At 38.0% G+C, this 21,719-nt stretch overlaps 2 protein-coding genes across 2 annotated transcripts in view; both read right to left on the bottom strand.

Annotated features, from left to right (window-relative positions):
- Window positions 1–4,674: 4,674 nt before the first annotated feature.
- On the bottom strand, window positions 4,675–15,086 carry LOC137010574 (G-protein coupled bile acid receptor 1). Its single transcript, XM_067372644.1, has 2 exons — window positions 14,984–15,086; window positions 4,675–5,746 (listed from the first exon to the last, which is right to left on the bottom strand). The coding sequence occupies exon 2, from the start codon at window positions 5,707–5,709 to the stop codon at window positions 4,675–4,677; it is 1,035 nt and encodes a 344-aa protein (XP_067228745.1). The 5' UTR covers window positions 5,710–5,746; window positions 14,984–15,086.
- Window positions 15,087–17,468: 2,382 nt separating this feature from the next.
- Window positions 17,469–21,719, bottom strand: part of aamp (angio-associated, migratory cell protein) — an 8,362-nt gene continuing 4,111 nt past the window's right edge. The window contains exons 8-11 of the mRNA XM_067374121.1: window positions 21,431–21,525; window positions 20,814–20,904; window positions 20,555–20,709; window positions 17,469–18,654 (exon numbers count right to left, since the gene is read on the bottom strand). Of these exons, the coding sequence (XP_067230222.1) occupies window positions 18,579–18,654; window positions 20,555–20,709; window positions 20,814–20,904; window positions 21,431–21,525 (417 nt within the window). The 3' untranslated portion in view covers window positions 17,469–18,578. The remainder of the gene's footprint in view (window positions 18,655–20,554; window positions 20,710–20,813; window positions 20,905–21,430; window positions 21,526–21,719) is intronic.

Raw genomic sequence — 21,719 nt, 5'->3', positions numbered from 1 at the left:
CCGAACCGTGAGTTTTGTGTACCGTTACACCCCTAATATATATATATATATATATATATATATATATATATATATATATATATATATATATATATATATATATATATTAGTCAAAATGAGATCTTTTCTTCTGTAGGAAACACTTCTGCCTAGAGATGGGATGTGAGAAGTACATGAGGCACACCTGAGTTTTCCTGCCTGACCGCAGCACCTCACTGAGCCTGTAGGTGGTAAGGATGTGTTTTGTAATTTTGTAAAATGAAATTTTATATTAATAATCTTTAATTCAGTATTACATCATTAATATAATAATGCACAGAGCTATAGTGAAACATTAGTAAATACTGTAATAATGTAAAATTATAATGCAAAAGTAGTTTTCCCTAGACTCTGAGCCATTATAGATAAGAACCACATAAAGCGCAGTCCAGTGTTCCATGTAAGGCTGAACTAGCAGCAGAAAGGCTCTGGAATGCACTGCACAATGACAGCAATACACAGAGCACAGCGCATCTCTCTCTCCCGTCCACAGCCAAAACACATCCTCCTCACATCCATCCAGAGCTGTCTACTGTGCCCTGGCCTGTTTCTCCTCAACTTTACATTTGTTTTCTCCATGTGTCCACATGATCAAGGCAGCTTTTAAGCACTGATAATACAAATCATTGGGTTCCAATAACAACTGTATGTCAGACTCCATCACAACTAAAGTAAAACACTTGTAATTATTGTAATATTTAAAATATTATGTGAAATATTTCAAAGGTGCACTCTGTAAGACTTTAGCTGGTTATTATTTATCTCAATAGTGTCAATGGTCTTGGAAAACATTTGGCGTGGATCCGAGTTTGTTTACTAACAGCTGCCGCTTCACAGCGAAGCACTTCTTTCTGAGTACCGGAGCTGGGGGTCATTGCGGTTTGTTTCATATATTCTATTTGCTATTATATTATCTGGTTTGCTTGTTTAAATGTAATTTCATGTTCTTGCTCTGTAAAGTTCTTTGAGCACTGGCTGAAAGGAAAAAAAAAGGGAAAAAAAGATAAACATGACTGACATGTTAATCGCAACTGTATGACAACATTCCACAATCACAACGTCCTTAATCATGACTCATGACCCTGGTAATCCATGAGGGAACTGCCAGATATATAAAGCAATTTTCTTAAAAATTCAACAGACAAGCTTGAAATGAGAGGCACTTAATGAATATATATAGTCATACATGATGATTCTGCTGAAATAGGGGCTTGGCTTAGGAAGGTAAAATAAACATCAATCAGCTCTAAGCAAACCTTAAATGGCAGGCTAATGCGTTCGCTTGGGACCGACATCAGTTTGAGGTGATTCCAAGCAAATGTGACACAATTCACGTTTTCGTGCCTAATAACTGCTTGTTTAAATTGTAAAGAATCCAAATGGGAGGCCAGTTGACCCTTCGCAAAGACCTGCCCCCTTAGTTACTGTTGGTTAGTTACTAACCCTATCACTAAACTCACTGCGCAGTCTCTGCTCCGTATCTTCATGCAGAGAAGATACCGATAATCTCTTCCTCTTTACTGCTAGCTATAGCACAAAATAAACATTAATGAACACAAGAAGGAATGTTGTTTCAACCATGGAAAGACAGCTAAACACTGTCAAGTCCACTGACGGTAATGTACTAACTCTACTCTCTAGTTAGTTTGTCTGACAAAATGGAGGATAGCAAGGAGGGGCACATAATACCACCATTAAGATTGGTCAGATCGCCTGTCAATCAAACTCCTGGTGAAGGGTGAATTACAGAACATTACATATACAGTCTGTTTGAAACAAACATGATTAAGGTCTGACTTAGTGTCAAAAATGAGACAATAAATAAAAATATGAATACGAATTGATTAAAATTATGCTATAATATATCCATATTTCCAATATTTCCACTCCATTATAGGTAAGAACCACATAAAGCGCAGTCCAGTGTTCCATGTAAGGCTGAACTAGAGCAGCAGAAAGGCTCTGGAATGCACTGCACAGTGACAGCAATACACAGAGCACAGCCAAAACACATCCTCCTCACATCCATCCAGAGCTGTCTACTGTGCCCTGGCCTGTTTCTCCTCAACTTTACATTTGTGTTCTCCTTGTGTCCACATGATCAATGCAGCATTTAAGCAGCAACAATACAGATTACTTCATTTCAGGCTTAGGGTTAAGTTGAGAGTATACCTCAGCTGTCCCTTTGCTGCTATGTCTTGCGCATAGTATAATTTACATCAATTTCATCATCAGCGGGGCCCGTCCGCACTGTGTGTGTGTAAAGACAAACTTTCCAGCCACTCGCATGTATCTGTGCATCATCTGCAGTTTGACTATTGATTCTAAGAATTATTCGAGGAAGATTTTCAAAAATGCTAATAAAAAAACAAATGTGGAAACAAAAATGGATATATGAAAAGAGTATAAAGACGACAACATTTTGGTGCTGACCTCCACAGGTGGAGTACCACAAACAGTCGTAGTGCATATGCATCCATACAACTTCAAGATCAGTGAAGTGTGTACAGAAAGTCTGGAGCATTTGATCATGTGTGAGAGATAACATTAAGTGGATAAACAAAACATCCCCTTGGCTTCTGGAAATCATTGCAAACTTTTTCATATCTATCAACAACTACAAGAATGAATGTGAAAGAATGTATTTTGTTTCATACATGAAAGATCCAAACAAACTTTAAGGTCAGGCTCAAACCTCTTAAGTGGAACAAACTTATCTGGGAATGTCCTTTTTAGTGTGGTTTACATGTGTAAATGTGTTCCAGGCGTTAGGATATGTGTTTAACTAACTTTTTGCAGTTACTGGTTACAACACGAAGCAAAAAGTAACAAACAGGTCAGAAATAAATAGGTTTTCTACAGAATTGAAATCAGGATCATATTTACTCTGAGAAACTTGAAGGTGATTCTTAATTTTTCTGCTAAAATGAAGGCTTGCAGGCAAAACCAAATTAAATTTCCACTGAGAGAAAAAAAACAAAATAAATCAGATTAATAATAGTAATATATTTAATGATAAACTGTAAACTGTATTGAATTTACAGAAGAGCCACCACATTCAGCTCCTGCTGTAAGAAACAATGCATCCAAACAACCTAACCTGACTGGCATTGTGGTTCAAACCGGTAGCATGACACTTCAGCCTAACCCTAACTAATACGTTATTAAGGTATTAAGATGATTGACAACTCTAATATGGTAAGATATTGCTAGTTTTACATTAAATTATTTACAGCAGGCAAAGAATCCACTCTTCTTTTGCACAGAACTGAATTAAAGTATTAGCCTCTGAAAATATCTCTTCCGCAGTTTATCTGGCATTACTACACTGCTGTTTTTCGTCACTGTCATACTAATGTAAATTTGTTATCTTTTGCTCAGATTTCTAAAATCTAACCAAAGCATCCCTCATCCTTTCAGACAAAAACCACAATCCAAGGACAAAGAATGTTCTTTTCTTATGGCATACAAAAATACTTCCTTACTTAGAAGTGATCATTTTCTGAAATTAAGAATGTCAGCATGGGAAGAAAATATGAGTGTCTTCAGATTTAGTATAATACACAACATCAGAGAGTGTGATATTATTTTAATATATTTGAAAGACTGCCAAAAAGCAGAGGTCCCCTCATGTTTCTCAAGAGAGAATATTGTGCTCTAAGTACAACAGTTCCCTCTATCATCCATAAATCTTTTCACAAAGTTTTTCCACAAACTAGATGTGTCATGACTGGTTTATGCTGCACTCCTGGTTTAATGTGCTCTTATTTACAATGCTCATGAAAATAGGGTTTAAAATGTACTTTGAACTGAACAATGGTATGTGTATACCCCTTTTTCACACTTTCTCTTTTTTTTTTTGTGGGAGGGGACAGAAATAGAAATATGTGTCTAATTTCCAAACACCCACCCTCCCATGCCCAGATATGCAGTCATGAATTCAGAGAATTCAGAGATTCTCCCCTTGATGAAATATGATCACAACAACTTAACAGAAGACATTTCAGATTCATGTAAATATCTGGTGATGTCTGTCTTGTTATAAGATCATCCACAAAGGATGCTCTTAGCTGTAGTGTATACTGTGATGTATACTAGCTGTAAACAAGGGCACAGACAGAGGCAGTTAGTAAACCACAGCATTTACTCCAGTTGTTAGTCACTTTTTTGGAAAATGGGGATTTGGGCTTACATTCATATATGGATTCTTTTTTTAAGTCTTACTTCAATAAATTTAATGAGGAAGACTTGCATGTACTTTGTCACGCTCAGCACCTGCTGCTTCATTACTGGATTTAATTAAACTGTGTTCCTTATTCAGATTCTTCACGGTAACAGCGCCTTTTATATCCATAGAATTTATAACAGCCACTTGTAAATCCTTGAGCTATGATTGACAGGATTATATGTTCCTCTCGAACATGTTTAGAACTTATGTAATACATTCTTCATCAAAATCATCATCACTGCTCAATCTGAAGCTTTATCAGATCTGAATTATCTAGCCATTTACATTTTTCCAGTTTTTTTATTTTTCCAAACCATTTTATTTTTCCAAACCATTTTATTTTGAAAATTAAATCGAAATCACAGTTTATCTTAAGTTGAATATTATAAATATAAACTTCAATCACATCAACTGTTACAGAATCGAAGGCTACTGTCCATTTGCACACTTGTATTTCCGTAGCGGTGCCTTAGTTTGCGGAACAGTTTCTTGACTGGATCTGTGTATTCCCTGTTGGCAAGTCCCAGAAGCAGGGGCACGACAGCAATGCCCCCGACCCCGACACAGGACAGCACAATGTGTCCAGTGCGATCGCTCTTTCCTCCCCGCCGAAGCAAAAACTCCATCCCTAAATGGGTGTAAACAATGTAGGGCACCCAGCAGGCCAAGAAGGCGAGGGAAACAGCTGCCACACAACAAGCATAACGCATTTCCAGTCTCCGTCTGTATTCCTTATTTGCTACAGCACGCTGCAGACGCTGGATGTCCCTCAGCTGTTCTCGTGTGATCCACAGCACCCGGCATGTCATCGCAGCAATGGAAAGGATGGCGGGTACCAGTAGGCCATACACTTCCAAATAGATGAAAGCATTTGGAAAGACACTGCGGTATGTACAGCAACGCTCTCCAGTCAACGCCACGCAGTTAGAATGTGCCGTGCTATTGGTTTCTGGACAACAACCATTCTGGTCATGAATAGCCTTGTTGTTCCAGCCAAAGGCAGGCAATAGTGCGAACAGCATCGGCAGCATCCACACGGCCAGCAGAGGAAGCGCAAATCGCCGATGCAGCCAGAGTTGTCCACGTCGGAGGGGACTTACGATACTCCGATAACGTTCATAGTGCACCAGTACTAGGTTAAAGAGGAAGGCCAGGAACAGAAAGTTGGGGAAAACGTGCACCAGCAGACAGGAAGAGAAGCTGAGAGGGCGGTTCAGGCCCATCCAGGGAATGAAGGGAAGCGCCACACCTGTGCACAAGTCAGCCACCAGCAGGCTTAGGAAGAAGTAGTTCTGTGAGTTGTGAAGCTGACGGCTGCAGGTGATGGCCAGGATGATGAGCAGGTTGATCAGGATTATGGCACAGGAGATGGGCAGGGTGATAGCATAGATTAGCTGGGCCTCCACATCACTCCCAGAGGTGTTTCGCATCACCGTACCCATTACCACAACTCTCCACGCCAAACGTCCATTGTTAAATCTGTATGAAGAGGAAAGTAATACATTGATTAAACATTAACAAATGAAGAAATATTGTTGAACAATGAAACATTATTCCATTTTACTAAAATTGTCAACAAAACTAATTTCTTTTCTCCTTCCTCTGAAAGGTTTCAGTACTGATTTTACATATTTTCCTCAGTGAGAATCTATATGACAGATGTTATTATTGCCACATTAGCCGTGTTTCCACTGTCAGGCCAGAAGAGAGTGTGCTAGTGCGTCCCAGGGCCCGTCACATTTCCACGCATTTCAATTCCAGGGCTTCATCGGGGCCAACAGCCAGGGCTTTTTGGCCCCCGAATACCTTGGTCCAAAGCGGTAATAGTAAAGTTAGACGGGAGAGTTTGCTCAAACCTCCTCAGATCACAAGAACTGTTACCTCTTCTCAATATTATCAACTCGTCTTTATCTCTAGGTCACGTCCCACGACCATTCAAGCTAGCAGTTATTAAGCCTCTCATTAAGAAACCACAATTAGATGCAAATGTATTAGCAAATTACAGACCCATTTCAAATCTTCCATTTATGTCTAAAATACTAGAAAAAGTGGTGTCGGCCCAATTGTGCTCCTTCTTGCAAAAAAACGCTATCTATGAAATATTTCAGTCAGGATTCAGGTCTCATCATAGCACAGAAACTGCGCTCGTTAAAATTACAAACGACTTACTTCTAGCTTCTGACCAAGGCTGTGTCTCAATACTAGTGTTAGTGTTGAGACACAGTCGACACTATAGATCATAAAATACAGAAGGCATGGTTAGTGATGCGGCAGCTTCACAAACAATTCATAAAAACAATGTTAAAGAGAATAGTACTGCCGTTCACGAAGTGATTGATGAACAAGTCGAGAAGAATGTAACGCTAGCGGGTAATGAGAGTACTAGCGAGACAAATAATGTAAATATTGGAGTTGATCAACCATTAGATGGTGCTGCATGCCCTAATGTGGTGGAAGAACAGAACGCAAAAGTAGAACCACAAAAAGTACATCCTCAATCTAAAGATAGAGAAGATGAAGATCCAGATATGGAGTATGTAGAGGAGAATGAAAAAAGTGAGAATAAATCCGATGAAGCAGTGAATGAAAATTGCAGTCAGCCATTTGTAGATAGCTCCGGTGTCAACAGGTCTGATTGTGATTCAGAAAATGAATGTGAGAGTATAGGGAGTTGTTTTGAAATGGGAGAAAATGATTCTCAAATAGAGATATCAGAACTGAGTGACTGTGAAGTAAAACTCTACTCTGCTAGAGAGATTGGTGTTTTCCTTGATGAGACTAAAGGTGTACGGAATCCACAACTCGAACAGTTTTTTCCAGATTTGAAAAGATTTTTAGTGTCTTGTAGAGATGTAATGATGAATGCAACAGTCGATGAGTTTAGTAGACAAAAACAATATCGTCTTTTAAAAAAATAATTACCAAAGTAAAGAAGTTGATTAATCAAAAGAGTAATTAATAGAGATATGGTAAAGGGCGGTTTCTGTGGGAGATGTTATTTGCTTGCTGCATTATAGTAAGATTTTATGACATCTTTACATATTGGATCCTTAAATTTAAATGGATGTCGAAATAAAGAAAAGAGAAGTGCTCTTTTTAAATTTTTGGCTTTTAAAAAGTTTAGTGTGATATTCTTGCAAGAAACACACACAGATTTATTTAACCAGGTAGAATGGCTAGGTGAATGGAAGGGACAGGTTTTTCTTAGCCATGGTTCCAGTGTAAGTGCTGGGGTAGCTGTTCTCATAGCGGAAAGTGTTCAGGGGAATACTCCCAATATGATGGAAATCATTCCTGGTAGAATGCAGCGGGTTGATATTATCCTGCAGAATCCGTCTTTTTCATTCATTAATATATATGCTCCCAATGTTGGGTATGAACGAGGTTTATTTTTTAAAAAATTACAAGATGCTTTGACTAATATTCCTCGTGATAATATAGTTATTGTAGCTGGAGATTTTAATTGTACCCTTGATCATACAGTTGATAGGAATCATGATGAACCCCATCCAAATTCAGCAGAAGCTCTGAAGAAGGTGATAACTTTTCATTCGCTTACAGATGTGTGGAGAGAATCGTTCCCTAAATGTAGGCAGTATACATGGGTGAAAATGAATTCCAATATGATATCGGGGGCTAGAATAGATAGGATATACGTTCAGAAATGTAGAAGAGGAAAATTCTTCGAGAGTAAAATTAATCCTACACCAATTTCTGATCATTATTATGTCTCTGTCATTGTCTCAACATCAAACACTACTTATAAATCCTATTGGCATTTCAACAATCGTTTGCTGCAAGACCGTAGTTTTGTGCATTTATTCACTTTCTTTTGGAGAGCTTGGAGAGAGAGAAAGACAGAGTTTAAGTCCCTAAGTCAATGGTGGGACATTGGAAAAATTCAGATTCAGTCCTTTTGTCAACAATATGTAAAAAATAATACAAAAGAAATTCAGAAGAAAATTGAACAGCTGGAGCAAGAGATTATGAGATTGAATGGCTCCATAAATGAAGAAGGAACAAGAAGTGTGGACTTACTTGAACAACATAATTTTCTTTTGAAAAATTTGTATGAAGAAAGAAATCAAGGAACAATTGTACAAAAAAGATTTACTCAGCTCAACAATATGGACTGTTCAACATCATTCTTTTTCGGTTTGGAAAAAAAGGTTCGAGAAAAGAAATTAATTAATCATCTTAAACTACCTGATGGAAGAGAGACAACAGAAAAGAGAGAAATTTTTTCACAAGCTTTGTCTTTTTATGAAGAACTTTATAGTGCTCAATCCTGTGATTCTGAAGCAATGGATTTTTTTCTTGGTGAAATTCCAAAATTGAGTGAAGAAGAGAAGATACAATTAGAAAAGCCACTTTCTTTTGAAGAGTTGAGTGCGGCTGTTAAACAACAGTCTGCAGGACGATCTCCAGGATTGGATGGACTGACCTCTGAATTTTATAAGGCTTCGTGGTCACTGATTGGACCAGATTTATATGATGTTTTTCTTGAATGTGAAAAATCAAAAGCTCTTCCTCTCAGTTGTAGAAGAGCTGTTATAACGTTATTGCCAAAGAAAGGAGATTTAGGAGCCCTGAAGAACTGGCGTCCCATATCCCTTTTAGGGATAGACTATAAGATACTTTCAAAGGCACTAACAAATCGCTTGAAGAAGGTTATGGCTTCTATAATTCATGAAGACCAGTCTTATTGTATTTTAAAACGTTCTATTTTTGATAACCTTTTTCTTGTGCGTGATTTATTGCATCTTACTGAGATATATAGACTTGATGTAAGCCTTTTGTCACTTGACCAGGAAAAGGCATTCGACAGAGTCGACCATGGTTATCTTTTTAATGCCTTATCAGCTTTTGGATTTGGAGAACAGTTCATCTCATGGATTAAGATACTTTATACAGATGTTTACAGCATGCTGAAGATAAATGGCATTTTAACAAGACCCTTTCCTGTGCGCAGAGGCGTAAGGCAAGGATGCAGCCTCTCAGGACTATTATATGTAATATCTATAGAACCATTATTAATTGTTCTGAGGGAAAAGTTGCAAGGTATCTCAGTCCTCAATCCAAATACATGTGAAACTACTACAGTTCGTCTTATTGCCTATGCTGATGATGTTACGGTCGTAATAAGATCTCAAGAAGATATTTTTCAACTTAGCAAGCATCTGGATTACTTTCAAAAAGCATCTTCAGCACGGGTAAATTGGAATAAAACAGAAGCGTTTCTTTGTGGTCAGTGGCAGGGAGAAATTTCACCTCATCTCCCACAACAATGCCACTGGAATACAGAGGGATTGAAAATCCTTGGGATTTATTTTGGAACTCCACAATTTATGATGAAGAACTGGGATGGAGTAGTTGAAAAGCTACTGGGAAAATTAAAGAGATGGAGCTGGATTCAAATGCAGTTATCATATAGAGGCAGAGTTTTAGTGGTAAACAATTTAGCTGCTTCAATGTTGTGGCACCGATTGACTGTTTTAGATCCTCCAGTAGGACTTTTACAGTTGCTCCAGAAACATTTTGTGAACTTTTTCTGGGGAGGGCATCATTGGATTCATTCAGGCATACTGAATTTACCCGTGATTGAGGGTGGTCAAGGTCTCATTGATTTAATCTCTAAATGGAAAGCTATGAGACTACAATCGGCTCAAAAACTGCTTTATAACACTAAACCGCAGCCATGGATTATGTTTGGTTTAGCAGTATTACGGGCTGTTAGTAAAATGGGACTTGACAGACAATTGTTCCTAATGTCCAATAATGCAATTGAAAATATTGGTGTGAATGGTTTCTATCGATCCGTATTGAGAGCATGGAGCATATTTAATGTGGAAAGAGAGAATCATTTTGGTCTCGAAGAACCACTTTTTTATAATTCATGGTTATGTCATCAGTCTATTCTGCCAAATATTGAAATCAACACTTTTATTTCATCTGGTGTTTTAAAAGTGGGTGATTTAATTGACACAGAGCAAAATAAATGGTTCTCTGTTCAAGAAATTACTAAACAAATGGGGAGAAGGTCAGAAAGGATTGTGGAGAACGTTTTAAGAAAGTTAAAATCATCTTTTCCTACATCATTGAATATGTTTCTTGAAAAATTTTTTGTGAGTGGCTTAAACGAATGTTCTTTTCCTGAAATATTTGTTACACCACATAATTGGCAGAAAGATGGGGATGTAAGACAACTTTTTTCTTTACGAGAGCTTCAACATATGTCCTTTTTGGAAAGTAATAAGCGACATTTGTATATAGCATGTGTGAAGTTAGGATTTTTTGAACATTTCAGGGATAAGATGGACACAATATGGAGGAGTTGTTTATCTGTCCCTGATGTACAATCACCTTCATGGCATTTGTTTTATAAAAGTCCATTGCCAAAACGATCAGGAGATTTACAATGGCGTATCATGCATTGTGCATTAGCAACGAAAACATTCCTGTTTAAGTGTAACCTTAACATATCTTCAGTTTGCAAATTTTGTAATGTATCAGATACTGTGTTTCATATCTTTTCTGATTGTTACAGAATTATACCTCTTTTTGATCTTTTGGAGAATATCTTCAAAGGTTTTGGTTGGAATTTTTCAAAAACAATATTCATTTTTGGGTTTAAATATTCAAAGTCTCAAAGTCAGCGCTGTACCTTCTCCAATTTTTTAATTGGTCAGGCAAAGTTAACTATTTGGAAAGCATACAAAATTGAAATTGAAGGGGGAGGAATAAATATAGTAGAATTGTTTAAAGCTTTGGTGGAATCTAGAGTTAAAATAGAGTATGAATTTTATAAAATGAATAATGATATGTTAATGTTTAAAAGGAAGTGGTGCATAAATGTTAATTTTATTAATGTGGATGATGATGATAAATTAGTGTTTTTTTGGTATTAATGAAAAATGATAATTAATATGGGTTAAAAGCTACATATTGTATTTATTATTTATTGTTGTTGAGTATTATCAATTGGTAAAATAAAGTGTGTGTAAAACGTCTCTCTCTCTCTGTGTCTCTGTCTCTGTCTCTCTCTCTCACACACACACTCCTGCTTCTCCTGGTGTTTTATCCTGTCTCCGTGCCAATTACTGGAATGAGAAACAGGTGTTCATGATTCGCATTAAACCCGCTCGTTTACCACGCGTCTCCTGACGCTCTCTGCCGTTGCAGACTTTGCTGAACCACGCCCCCCTCGCCACAACCGACTACAAAATTACACTGGTATTCAGGGCCAGGCATTACGGTGGTTTAGGTCGTACCTATCACAATTTTGTTTATATAAACGAGTAAAAAGTTAGTTCATGCTTTCATGACGTCTCGACTAGATTACTGTAATGCATTATTAGCTGGTTGTCCTGCTTCCTCAATAAATAAGCTACAATTAGTACAAAATGCAGCTGCTAGAGTTCTTACCAGGTCAAGAAAATATGATCATATATCACCAATTTTATCATCTCTACACTCGTTACCTATTAAGTTCCGTATTGATTATAAAGTATTGCTAATGACCTATAAGGCTCTAAATGGTTTAGCTCCTGTGTACTTAACCAATCTTCTATCGCCCTACAATCCTTCACGCTCTTTAAGATCACAAAACTCTGGACTTCTGGTTGTACCTAGGATATCTAAGTCCACTAAAGGAGGGAGAGCATTTTCACATTTGTCTCCGAAACTCTGGAATAGCCTTCCTGATAATGTTCGGGGCTCAGACTCGCTCACCCAGTTTAAATCTAGATTAAAGACACATCTCTTTAGCCAAGCGTTTACATAATGCATCTCATACCAGATCAATTGCACATCACTATTTTTGCTTAATGTTATGAACAGCAGCTACGCTAATTATTCTCCATTTGCTTTTCTGTTTTGCCTCGGGACACCCGTCCATCAGCTTCAGTTTGGATCCAGTTTAAGATCCTCTTAAGAAGACCTCAGATGACCAAAACCTATGAAGAGACGGTGCCAACTCCTGCGAGGACTTCAGAAGACACAATCATCTGGATCAACATGAACATTGCACAATTTCTATATCCTAATTATTGTTAATGTAATTCATTTTCCCAGGAGCTCATTGCTTCTACGTTCAGTTAAACTGCTAACAGTGATTGTAAATTAATTGCCTAAATTATTACATTATTTGCTAACTGCAAGCTTTAAATTGTGATGTTGACATGCATTCTCTGTAAAGCTGCTTTGAAATGATATGTATCGTGAAAAGCGCTATACAAATAAATGTGAATTGAATTGAACATAATTATGTGAAAAATAAATAGAAATGCTCACTCTTTCTAAAGAAATGTGACAAAATATGACATTTTAATAGTATTTTTCTTAAGGTGTAAGCCTCTGAAGTTGTTTTGTGCATTGCTGTGATCACAAATAAATGGAAGCAGGTGCAACTGAATGAGTATGTGTTCTCGTTTTATGTGAAATAATGATAAATACAGCATGATTCAGCATGTTTGATGTGCACTATATGTAGTTTTTTTCAGTCTGGTAGCTTCCTCATGCTTGTGAAACGGTGGGATTGTATGACGTCGTTCTATAGAGGTGTGTTAAGGGTGGTTTCTACTGCCCCGACAGTGGAAACGCAGCTTGGTTTTGGTCTTGCGGCTCGAGGTCCGAGGATATTGGCCCTGCCGGCACGCTGTTAGCCCTGGCTTGCACTGGACGACAGCGGAAAAGCACCTACTGACCTTTTATAAGCAAGGGAACACTGCATTTATGGTGTCACAAGATACTAACACAGACTGCGACAGCTGGGCCCCGTTCTTTTCATGCTGCTTGACTCCTCCAAGATAGTAAGAAGCATAGCAGATCTTCTGATCATGATGATTCCTATTTAGCTCACTGCAGATGTGAGCAAGTCGGAATCATCATGAGAGCTTCAAGTTCAAATCTACACTGTGTGCAGAATTATCAGGCAAGTTGATTTTCTGATCATATTTTTTTTCCAAGCACATTTTACCAATTCCAATCCACATCAATCTTAATAACTACTATTAATATTGTTTTTAATCATTTATAAGTGATATATAATTGTTCATGAAGGCTGGAAATGAAAAATGCCCTATATTCAAGTGTGCAGAATTATTAGGCAGGTTTTCTTTTACAGATAAAATGAGCCAAAAAAGAGATTTAACTCAGACTGAAAAGTTAAAAATTATTAAATACTCATGAGAAGGACGCAATACTAATGTAATACTAGAAATTGTAAAGTTAAAGCATGACCATTGGACAGTGAAATGCTCATTGGGTCAGCGGGGTCATACAAAAACAGCTGGAGAAGAAAAGACACGTTAACTGCAAAATAATTAAGAATTAAGGTGAAGATTTAAGTGTGAAACCATCAGGAACCCTTTAGTCTCCAGCGCCACCATTTCCCAGTACTGAAACCTACCTGGAGTCTTCAGAAGTGTGAGGTGTCAGGATCTCAGAGACTTAGGTTAGGTGAAGAATCCTAAAAAATGACCCGCTCTTAATAAGAATCACAAGCTGAAGTGTTATAAAATACATGAAGACTGGGTTTTTATAGGCCTTATAGACAGACAGCTTGAGAGTGACTCCTGAAGGAGTTTGAAGAATTTATATTCCAGAATCTGGCAGTAAGTTTTGGAAGATCATTTAGTCCATCTCTGCAAGATGGACATTTCAGGATAAGAGATGGACTAAAAGTGAACTCCCACACCTTACTGCCAGATTCTGGAAGATAAATTCTTCAAACAGTGGTACAAGAGGATGTGGTGCTGGTCCTTCAGGAGTCACTCTCAAGCTGTCTGTCTATAAGGCCTATAAAAACCCAGTCTTCATGTATTTTATAACACTTCAGCTTGTGATTCTTATTAAGAGCAGGTCGCTTTTTAGGATTCTTCACCTAACCTAAGTCTCTGAGATCCTGACACCTCACACTTCTGAAGACTCCAGGTAGGTTTCAGTACTGGGAAATGGTGGCGCTGGAGACTAAAGGGTTCCTGATGGTTTCACACTTAATTCTTCACCTTAATTCTTAATTATTTTGCAGTTAACGTGTCTTTTCTTCTCCAGCTGTTTTTGTATGACCCAGCTGACCCAATGAGCATTTCACTGTCCAATGGTCATGCTTTAACTTTGCCATTTCTAGTATTACATTAGTATTGCGTCCTTCTCATGAGTATTTAATAATTTTTGACTTTTCAGTCTGAGTTAAATCTCTTTTTTGGCTCATTTTATCTGTAAAAGAAAACCTGCCTAATAATTCTGCACACTTGAATATAGGGCATTTTTCATTTCCAGCCTTCATGAACAATTATATATCACTTATAAATGATTAAAAACAATATTAATAGTAGTTATTAAGATTGATGTGGATTGGAATTGGTAAAATGTGCTTGGAAAAAAAATATGATCAGAAAATCAACTTGCCTAATAATTCTGCACACAGTGTAGATAATTGTGTTCTAAAAGTTAATAGCTATTCTCTGACATTATCATATCCTTAAGCAAAGAGTGAACTCAGATTTACATTTAGAAATGTCCTTGCAGTTATTTTACATTTTCAGAATCTTTGCATTAGGTGCTGCACTAGATTAGATGTTTCAAGTACAACTTCAAATAAAATACATTCAGCTCTGATATACAACAAACATTTTAGTCTATAAAAATGTCAGTTTAAAAATAAACATTTGAATGCCTACATTAACATTACAAATAAAAGCAGATGCTAAATACCTTTTGCTTGTAAATGGTCCATGTCCCAAGTAGTCGTGAACGAGGAACTCCAGACCATAAATTCAACACTTTCTTTAATAATGCTGAGTTTCCTGAAATGTTATTCTTAGAGCAAACGAAAAATGAGACATAAAATGTACCTTTTTTATCAGCTTGGCTTGAAGTGAAGAGTAAATTTCTTAGGTCTTCATCATCATAGTGTCAAGTCAGGTAGTTTAACACCATGTAAGAAAAGTCTACAGGCAGGGTTAGCAAACTGCAAAAGGAAATGGCACTGTCCATTATGTCTGATTTTTCATCAGAGCTCTGGACAGTGAGATCCTCGGCGGCTGGAGAGAAACAAAGTCGCTTGTCAAGCGGAGAAAGTGAACAGGGGCAAGTCCAGCGGGAACGTCACTCGTAAAACTCAGAGCAACACCCTTACAAACCTACAATGACATCAGTTTCATCAGTATGCTGGTACATGTATGCATCACAGATAAAGATAGCAGACGATACACACAGTTTGAGACCCATGGGTCGTGAGGACGTCAGAGATGTGTGTAACTACTAAGAGATACAGGGTATAGAGATACACACAACTACATAAATGCTTGAAAGATATTTAACTCCATTCTTAAAACTGAGCTAATGCAAACTAGGGACATTCTTACTAAAAGAGATAGATTCAACAGTATTCAGTGCTTAATTATCTTTTTTTTAAAAATATATTTGTCTACCAGTGAAACTGGTTAAACTTAACCACTATGTGATTTCATGATATGCAATACTACAGCACGATTAGGAATGTGGTATTTTAAGTAATTACTATGAAAAAATATCTTGTTTGTTATGTTTTCCCTCTGCTTTTTTCAGAGAAGAAATATATTAAGTAATTCTGAAAGAAGCCAAAGTTCAATATTTGAATGTCACCAAGCAAAACAGACTGAAATGCGGTCTGGATCAACTCCAGCCCCCCACTTACTAGTGTACATTAATGACATCAGTGTATTACTTAAAGAAAAAACTACAACTGTGTTATGCATAAGATGGGGTTATCAGTGAGGTCAGGATGGACAATTTTGCTGACGTATAAGCGGGAGTCCTGGTTACTGTAACTGAATAAATACAGTGGAGTGTCTAATATAGTTTTACTGACTAATATTCATGCTCATACCAAATATCATTTTGGGCAGCTGTTTTAAAGCATACATGTTCAACATGTGGATGATACCTTGAGAGACCATAAGTAATCTAACAGCTTTAATGACAAATTTGGTTTCATGAACATTAACTGTATGTGTAGGTTTAAAAGCTGAAGGTGTTCTTTACAACCAACTGCAGAAGAAGTCTGTGGACAGATGCTGGTTCTAGACCAAAGCTCAGTGCCTTAATGCACACTAAATACACACTCTTGCTAAGGCTATCAAATAGCAGTGTTAGCAAGAGTCATCATTCATTTTTCAGGAACTTTTCAGGGTAAGTTAAATTAATGTGATATTGCATATAGGAGGACGACGTGTATTTTGTAAAATGTTTACAACTTTATCACTTAATTAGAAGCACCACAATTAAATTGTGTTGCCCGTTACAGACATTTAGACGTTTATTTTAAAGGTGCCATCGAACGTTTTTTTGCAAGATGTAATATGTCTAAGGTGTCCCCTGAATGAATGTCTACATTTGATTCTGAATGAGTTTGATAGCGCTCCGTGGCTAACGGCTAATGCTACACTGTTGGAGAGATTTATAAAGAATGAAGTTGTGTTTATGAATTATACAGACTGCAAGTGTTTAAAAAAATGAAAATAGCGACGGCTCATCTCAGTGAATACAGTAATAAACGATGGTAACTTTAACCACATTTAGCAACATTCTAACGAAACATTTAGAAAAGACAATTTACAAATATCACTAAAAATATCATGATATCATGGATCATGTCAGTAATTATTGCTCCATCTTTGCACTGATGTTCTTGCTTGCTTACCTAATCTGATGATTCAGCTGTGCACAGATCCAGACGTTAATACTGGCTTGTGTAATGCCTTGAACATGGGCTGGCATATGCAAATATTGGGGGCGTACATATTAATGATCCTGACTGTTACGTAACAGTCGGTGTTATGATGAGATTTGCCTGTTCTTCGGAGATCTTTTAAACAAATGAGATTTATATAAGGAGGAGGAAGCAATGGAGTTTGAGACTCACTGTATGTCATTTCCATGTGCTGAACTCTTGTTATCCAACTATGCCGAGGTAAATTCAATTTTCAATTCGATGGCACCTTTAAAATAAAGCTCTGTAAAACTTTTACAACATTTTTGCAACACAATAAGTGTGTCCCATCACATAATCAAAAGTTCTACACACACTTTGGCCTTCAAGCACATTTGAACACTTGAGCCAAACAGACAAGTGGTGAAGTACAAAGACCGCAAGTCTGCGTTTTGGGACGGGCCCATGGAGTGGATTCACTGGCAAATACGACCTCACAGCTGGTTTAACATCACTTGTGTGTTTATTCACCCATCACATTTCTTTGCATGTTAAATCACTGAAGGTAACTTGTTACAAAGGGAAAAAATTAGGTTGTTTCAACATGACATTGATTAATTGCAGCAGAATGTATGGCAAAACCAATCTGCAATAAACTTCTACCAAGAGCATCCACAGGCAGATTCAAATTTGTGTCACTGCTAATGATTCACAGCGTGGTGGGAGAAAGAATGAGGAAAACCTTTTTCTGAACGAGCAAACAGACACACAACAGCAGCTTTAATATGCCCGTCAGTCTAGAAATCTGAGCCTATGAGTAAATGTGCATTTTTACTGTAACGATTATGCCAAAAGTGAATTTTATACAACACTGTATGGTCTAACGGATGTGGACATGCCCTTCTAATTAATGGGTTTGGAAATTTCAGTCATTACTGTGAGGACTAATATTAATGCTACACCATACAATGAGATTCTAGAGAGTTGTTTTTAATTTTGTTGCAGCAGTTTTAGGAGGATCTTCTGCTGCAGCATGACCTTGTGCAGAAAGAGACGTCCCCACAGATAAGCTTTACTGAGTGTGGAAGAATGATCAAAATGTTCATCAAGACACGAGAGCAGCAGTGCGTCAGACACAGATGTTGGGTGATGGAGGCTCTCGCAGTCGACAAGGTAATTCAGGTGTTCAGTGGCGTTCAGGTCTGGCCTGCAGATCAGTCACATTCAACTCCACTACAGTCAATGAACCCTTTCTTTATGCACAGGGCCACGGTCATGCTGGAGCAGAAGAAGATCCTCCACGAACTCAGCAGCACAAATTTCTCAAGAATGTCACTGTATGGTACAGTATTAACATTTGTTCTCACAGAAATTACTGTAATAGTCAAATTTTTGGCCATAAAGTGAATGTCCCAACTATACCTGTATGTAGCTTAAGATGAGAACAAGCAAAAGATGAGAACAACCAGTGTGTCAGATTTACACAGTCATGACAAGAATGACATAAAAGAATAGCACAGCTCTATTAAAACTTTATAAAGTTTCTGTTTAAAGTCGACTGTGTCTCCGTGAGGTTTTTACAGTTCCCGGCGGTCAGAGGATGAAGGTCCGTCGCTTCTACCGGTCGGGCCTCTGCAGGCAGAAGACTTTGGCTTTATGGTCTCCTCCGGCAGTGACGGCAACTGACGCCTCTCTGTGGACACGACAGACTGGCTGTGAACACTGACCCAACATGCCAAACTATGAAAGAGTTACTGCACAAATTAATATTTTACCCATGATGGAGGTCGAACACATCAAGGAAGCAAAGCATGTTCAATTTTTAGTATGAATTTTATGGACAAAACTGACAAAATCTGGGAGAATAATATTTAAAATATCTTCATTAGTGTTCTGAAGATGATCACAGGTCTTCTGCGTTTGAAATGACATGAGGGTGAGTAAATGATGGTAGAATTTACATTTTTGGGTGAACTAACCCTTTAACACAATCAGAAAGCAAAATAGCAGCTGTAAGTGATTTGGTGTAGATGACATTAATGGACGAACAGGAACATTTCACAATAAACAACACAACTCTGGCTGAAACCTGATATGTGAAGAATAGAACAATCACAACACAGAAACCGATATCAGAGTAAACTGTTATAAAATAACTAACAAAATGTATGGACCTGTACACACACACACTGCAGATAAACCGATTGTCAGTTCACTTTTTAGTGTCTCTAACCCGGTTCCGTTCACACGCAGTTCAGTAATTAGTGTGAATGACAACCACATTCTAACAGAATTAACTCCCAAAACATTCAGGTAGTGACAACAACATTTACACAAATTCTCTGCAGTATGTACGGAATCGGAGTGAAACGTGCATCAAAGATGCGTCACAAGGACAGAAGTACGAGCCTCGGCTTGTTCCCGTTGCCAGATCTTGCAAAAAAAACAAAACAATAAATAAATCAAATCCAAACAAAACTGTGCATTGCCTATGGTTAGAAAGAACTGCCGAACGTACGTTTTTACTTTGAAAAAAAATCATGAACGTCTTTTTGTTTTGGTCAAAAATAGCATTTTGGTGTCTTGTGTGTTTATCCGCTATGGCAAATCAATTTCGGGTGCGAGTCGTTTTCCATACACACACGGAATAATTTAGGGGATTCACACCAGGGATGGAAATTAGCACCCGCCACCAGCCAAATGCGGGTGATTTTGTGTTGTGGCGGGTAAACTCGCTTCACCTACCGGCCACCGTGGCGGGTAAATAAAAATAGCATACTGTTTCACCTGGACGGCGGACACTTTTAGAGGAGGCACACCTTCAAAAAAAAAAAGTGGCGTTACATCGCACGCGGTGTGTTTGGCTTCCCACAGTTGTGTTCACACTGCTGGCGGCGAGAGCGTCAAAGTGACAGGAAGTCATTCATTTTCAATTTGAGCCGGCGAGAGCGGCGCGGCGCGTCCTGGACGTTGAGAGTGTCGAGGAGAGTTTAAATCAGGTCAACTTTATGGTAATGAGCTATGACGCGGTTCGGCGGCAACCAATCGGAATGTACAGGTCCTCGCTTGAGAGGATTCCGATTGGCGTTCCGATTGGCGGTTTGAACGAACAGTACTGAAATGTATATCAGTTCATGGTTTGTGTGTGTATAAGAGAAAAAGAGAAAATGTCAGTATTTCATTGAGACTTGAGATTAAATAAACTGCTTAAGTATTGTAGATTTTGTAGTATTAATTTTCACATACAGTTACACATTGTCGGTTAAAAACAAGAAAGTGGCTGGTAAAAACATTGAGTGGCTTGTAGATTTTGAAATCCACCAGCCACAGTGGCCGCCTGATTCACACCCATATTTAAATCCGGTTGTGACTCCTGAAAATTTACATTCTGGCAAAACAGGAGCATTCATCAGCTATGTGAAATAAAACATTCATTTCAGATTCGCCACTTGTCAGTCATACACGATTTTAGCTTTTTAAATCGTACATTATTGCGTTTCTGGTGAGCTCTTTCTCTCACAGGCCCATGTGCCACAAAGACAAAACATTAAGTTAAGACAGCATTAAGTTCAGTTAAAGTTTAACAGACTAACCTGTTCAGCATAAAGTCGAGGATCTCAGCAGAGTGTCCGCGATACTCTGACATCACGATTCCCGATCTAGCGTCCCACAGAGTGACGGCACCAGCCAGATTACAGGTGGAAACCACGGCAGATGCCTCTTCCCACTGCAGGTGGACTATACCAACCTGACACACACACACACACACACACACACACACGTTAATCAACACACCGATGATATAAGGCAAGACGTTTATGTGCCATATTTAAACGGATTCTCAGCTATTACCTCATGTTTACACCGATGTCTGAGGCTCTGTGAATTCATATCATAAATGGCCAGCGTGCCATCCAGATATGCAACAGCGACGAGAGGCAACCTGAAACACAAGTCAAGTCACGTTTATTTATGTAGCGCTTTATACAATACAGATTGTTTAATAGCTTTATAGTAATAAAACAGAAGGAGCTGGATGAAATATTCTGAATTAAAACGTTCTATTTTGGGTTCTTCACACTGTCGCCTCTGCCTTGCTTCGTTATAGTCCACAATATTATTGATCTGACTGTACTGACAGTATTGGATGAGAACCAAAATGAGTTGATTTCGAACAATCGGCCCTAAGATGCTCCTAAGATGATCTCGGAATCTCTTGAGAAAAACAAAAAATTAACTGACGAAGTCAATGTTTTTGTGGATTGATGTTACTCAAAAAACTAACAAAAAAAACGGGTCTGCTCGTAGACAGGCATTGGCTGTGACAGAACTGGGTGAGATCATTGAGGTTAGTGAATGATTTAGTCAGACTGAAAACACGGAGGTAGAGCTGCAGCAGACCGGCTGATCAATGTGTGTTTGCACTTCATCAAAACACTACTTGAGCACAGATCATTTGCTTTACTTACACATTACAAAATCCCACAGATTCTACAGAGTTGGAATCCTGCTCCTGCATCGAGTCTTTTGCTTCATTGTTTTCACTGGAAAATGAACATAACACCTAAAGAAGAAAATAAATCAATAATAAGCAGAACATGTGATGTTCTCTGATGGTGTTCAAGTGTTCACTTTATTCCTTTATCATCCATGGTATTCATTTAGTAGTTGTCCTCGTTTATCTTTTGGTTATTTTTTTTTCCTTCCTTCCTTGTGCTGATAATACAGAAGAGGCTCTACACCTTAGCAATCTCACCA

Source organism: Chanodichthys erythropterus, chromosome 21 (assembly GCF_024489055.1).
Source record: "Chanodichthys erythropterus isolate Z2021 chromosome 21, ASM2448905v1, whole genome shotgun sequence".
Taxonomy (NCBI): Eukaryota; Metazoa; Chordata; class Actinopteri; order Cypriniformes; family Xenocyprididae; genus Chanodichthys; species Chanodichthys erythropterus.
Note: the sequence above shows the minus strand (reverse complement) of the source record. Positions and strands in the feature narration are given on the sequence as shown.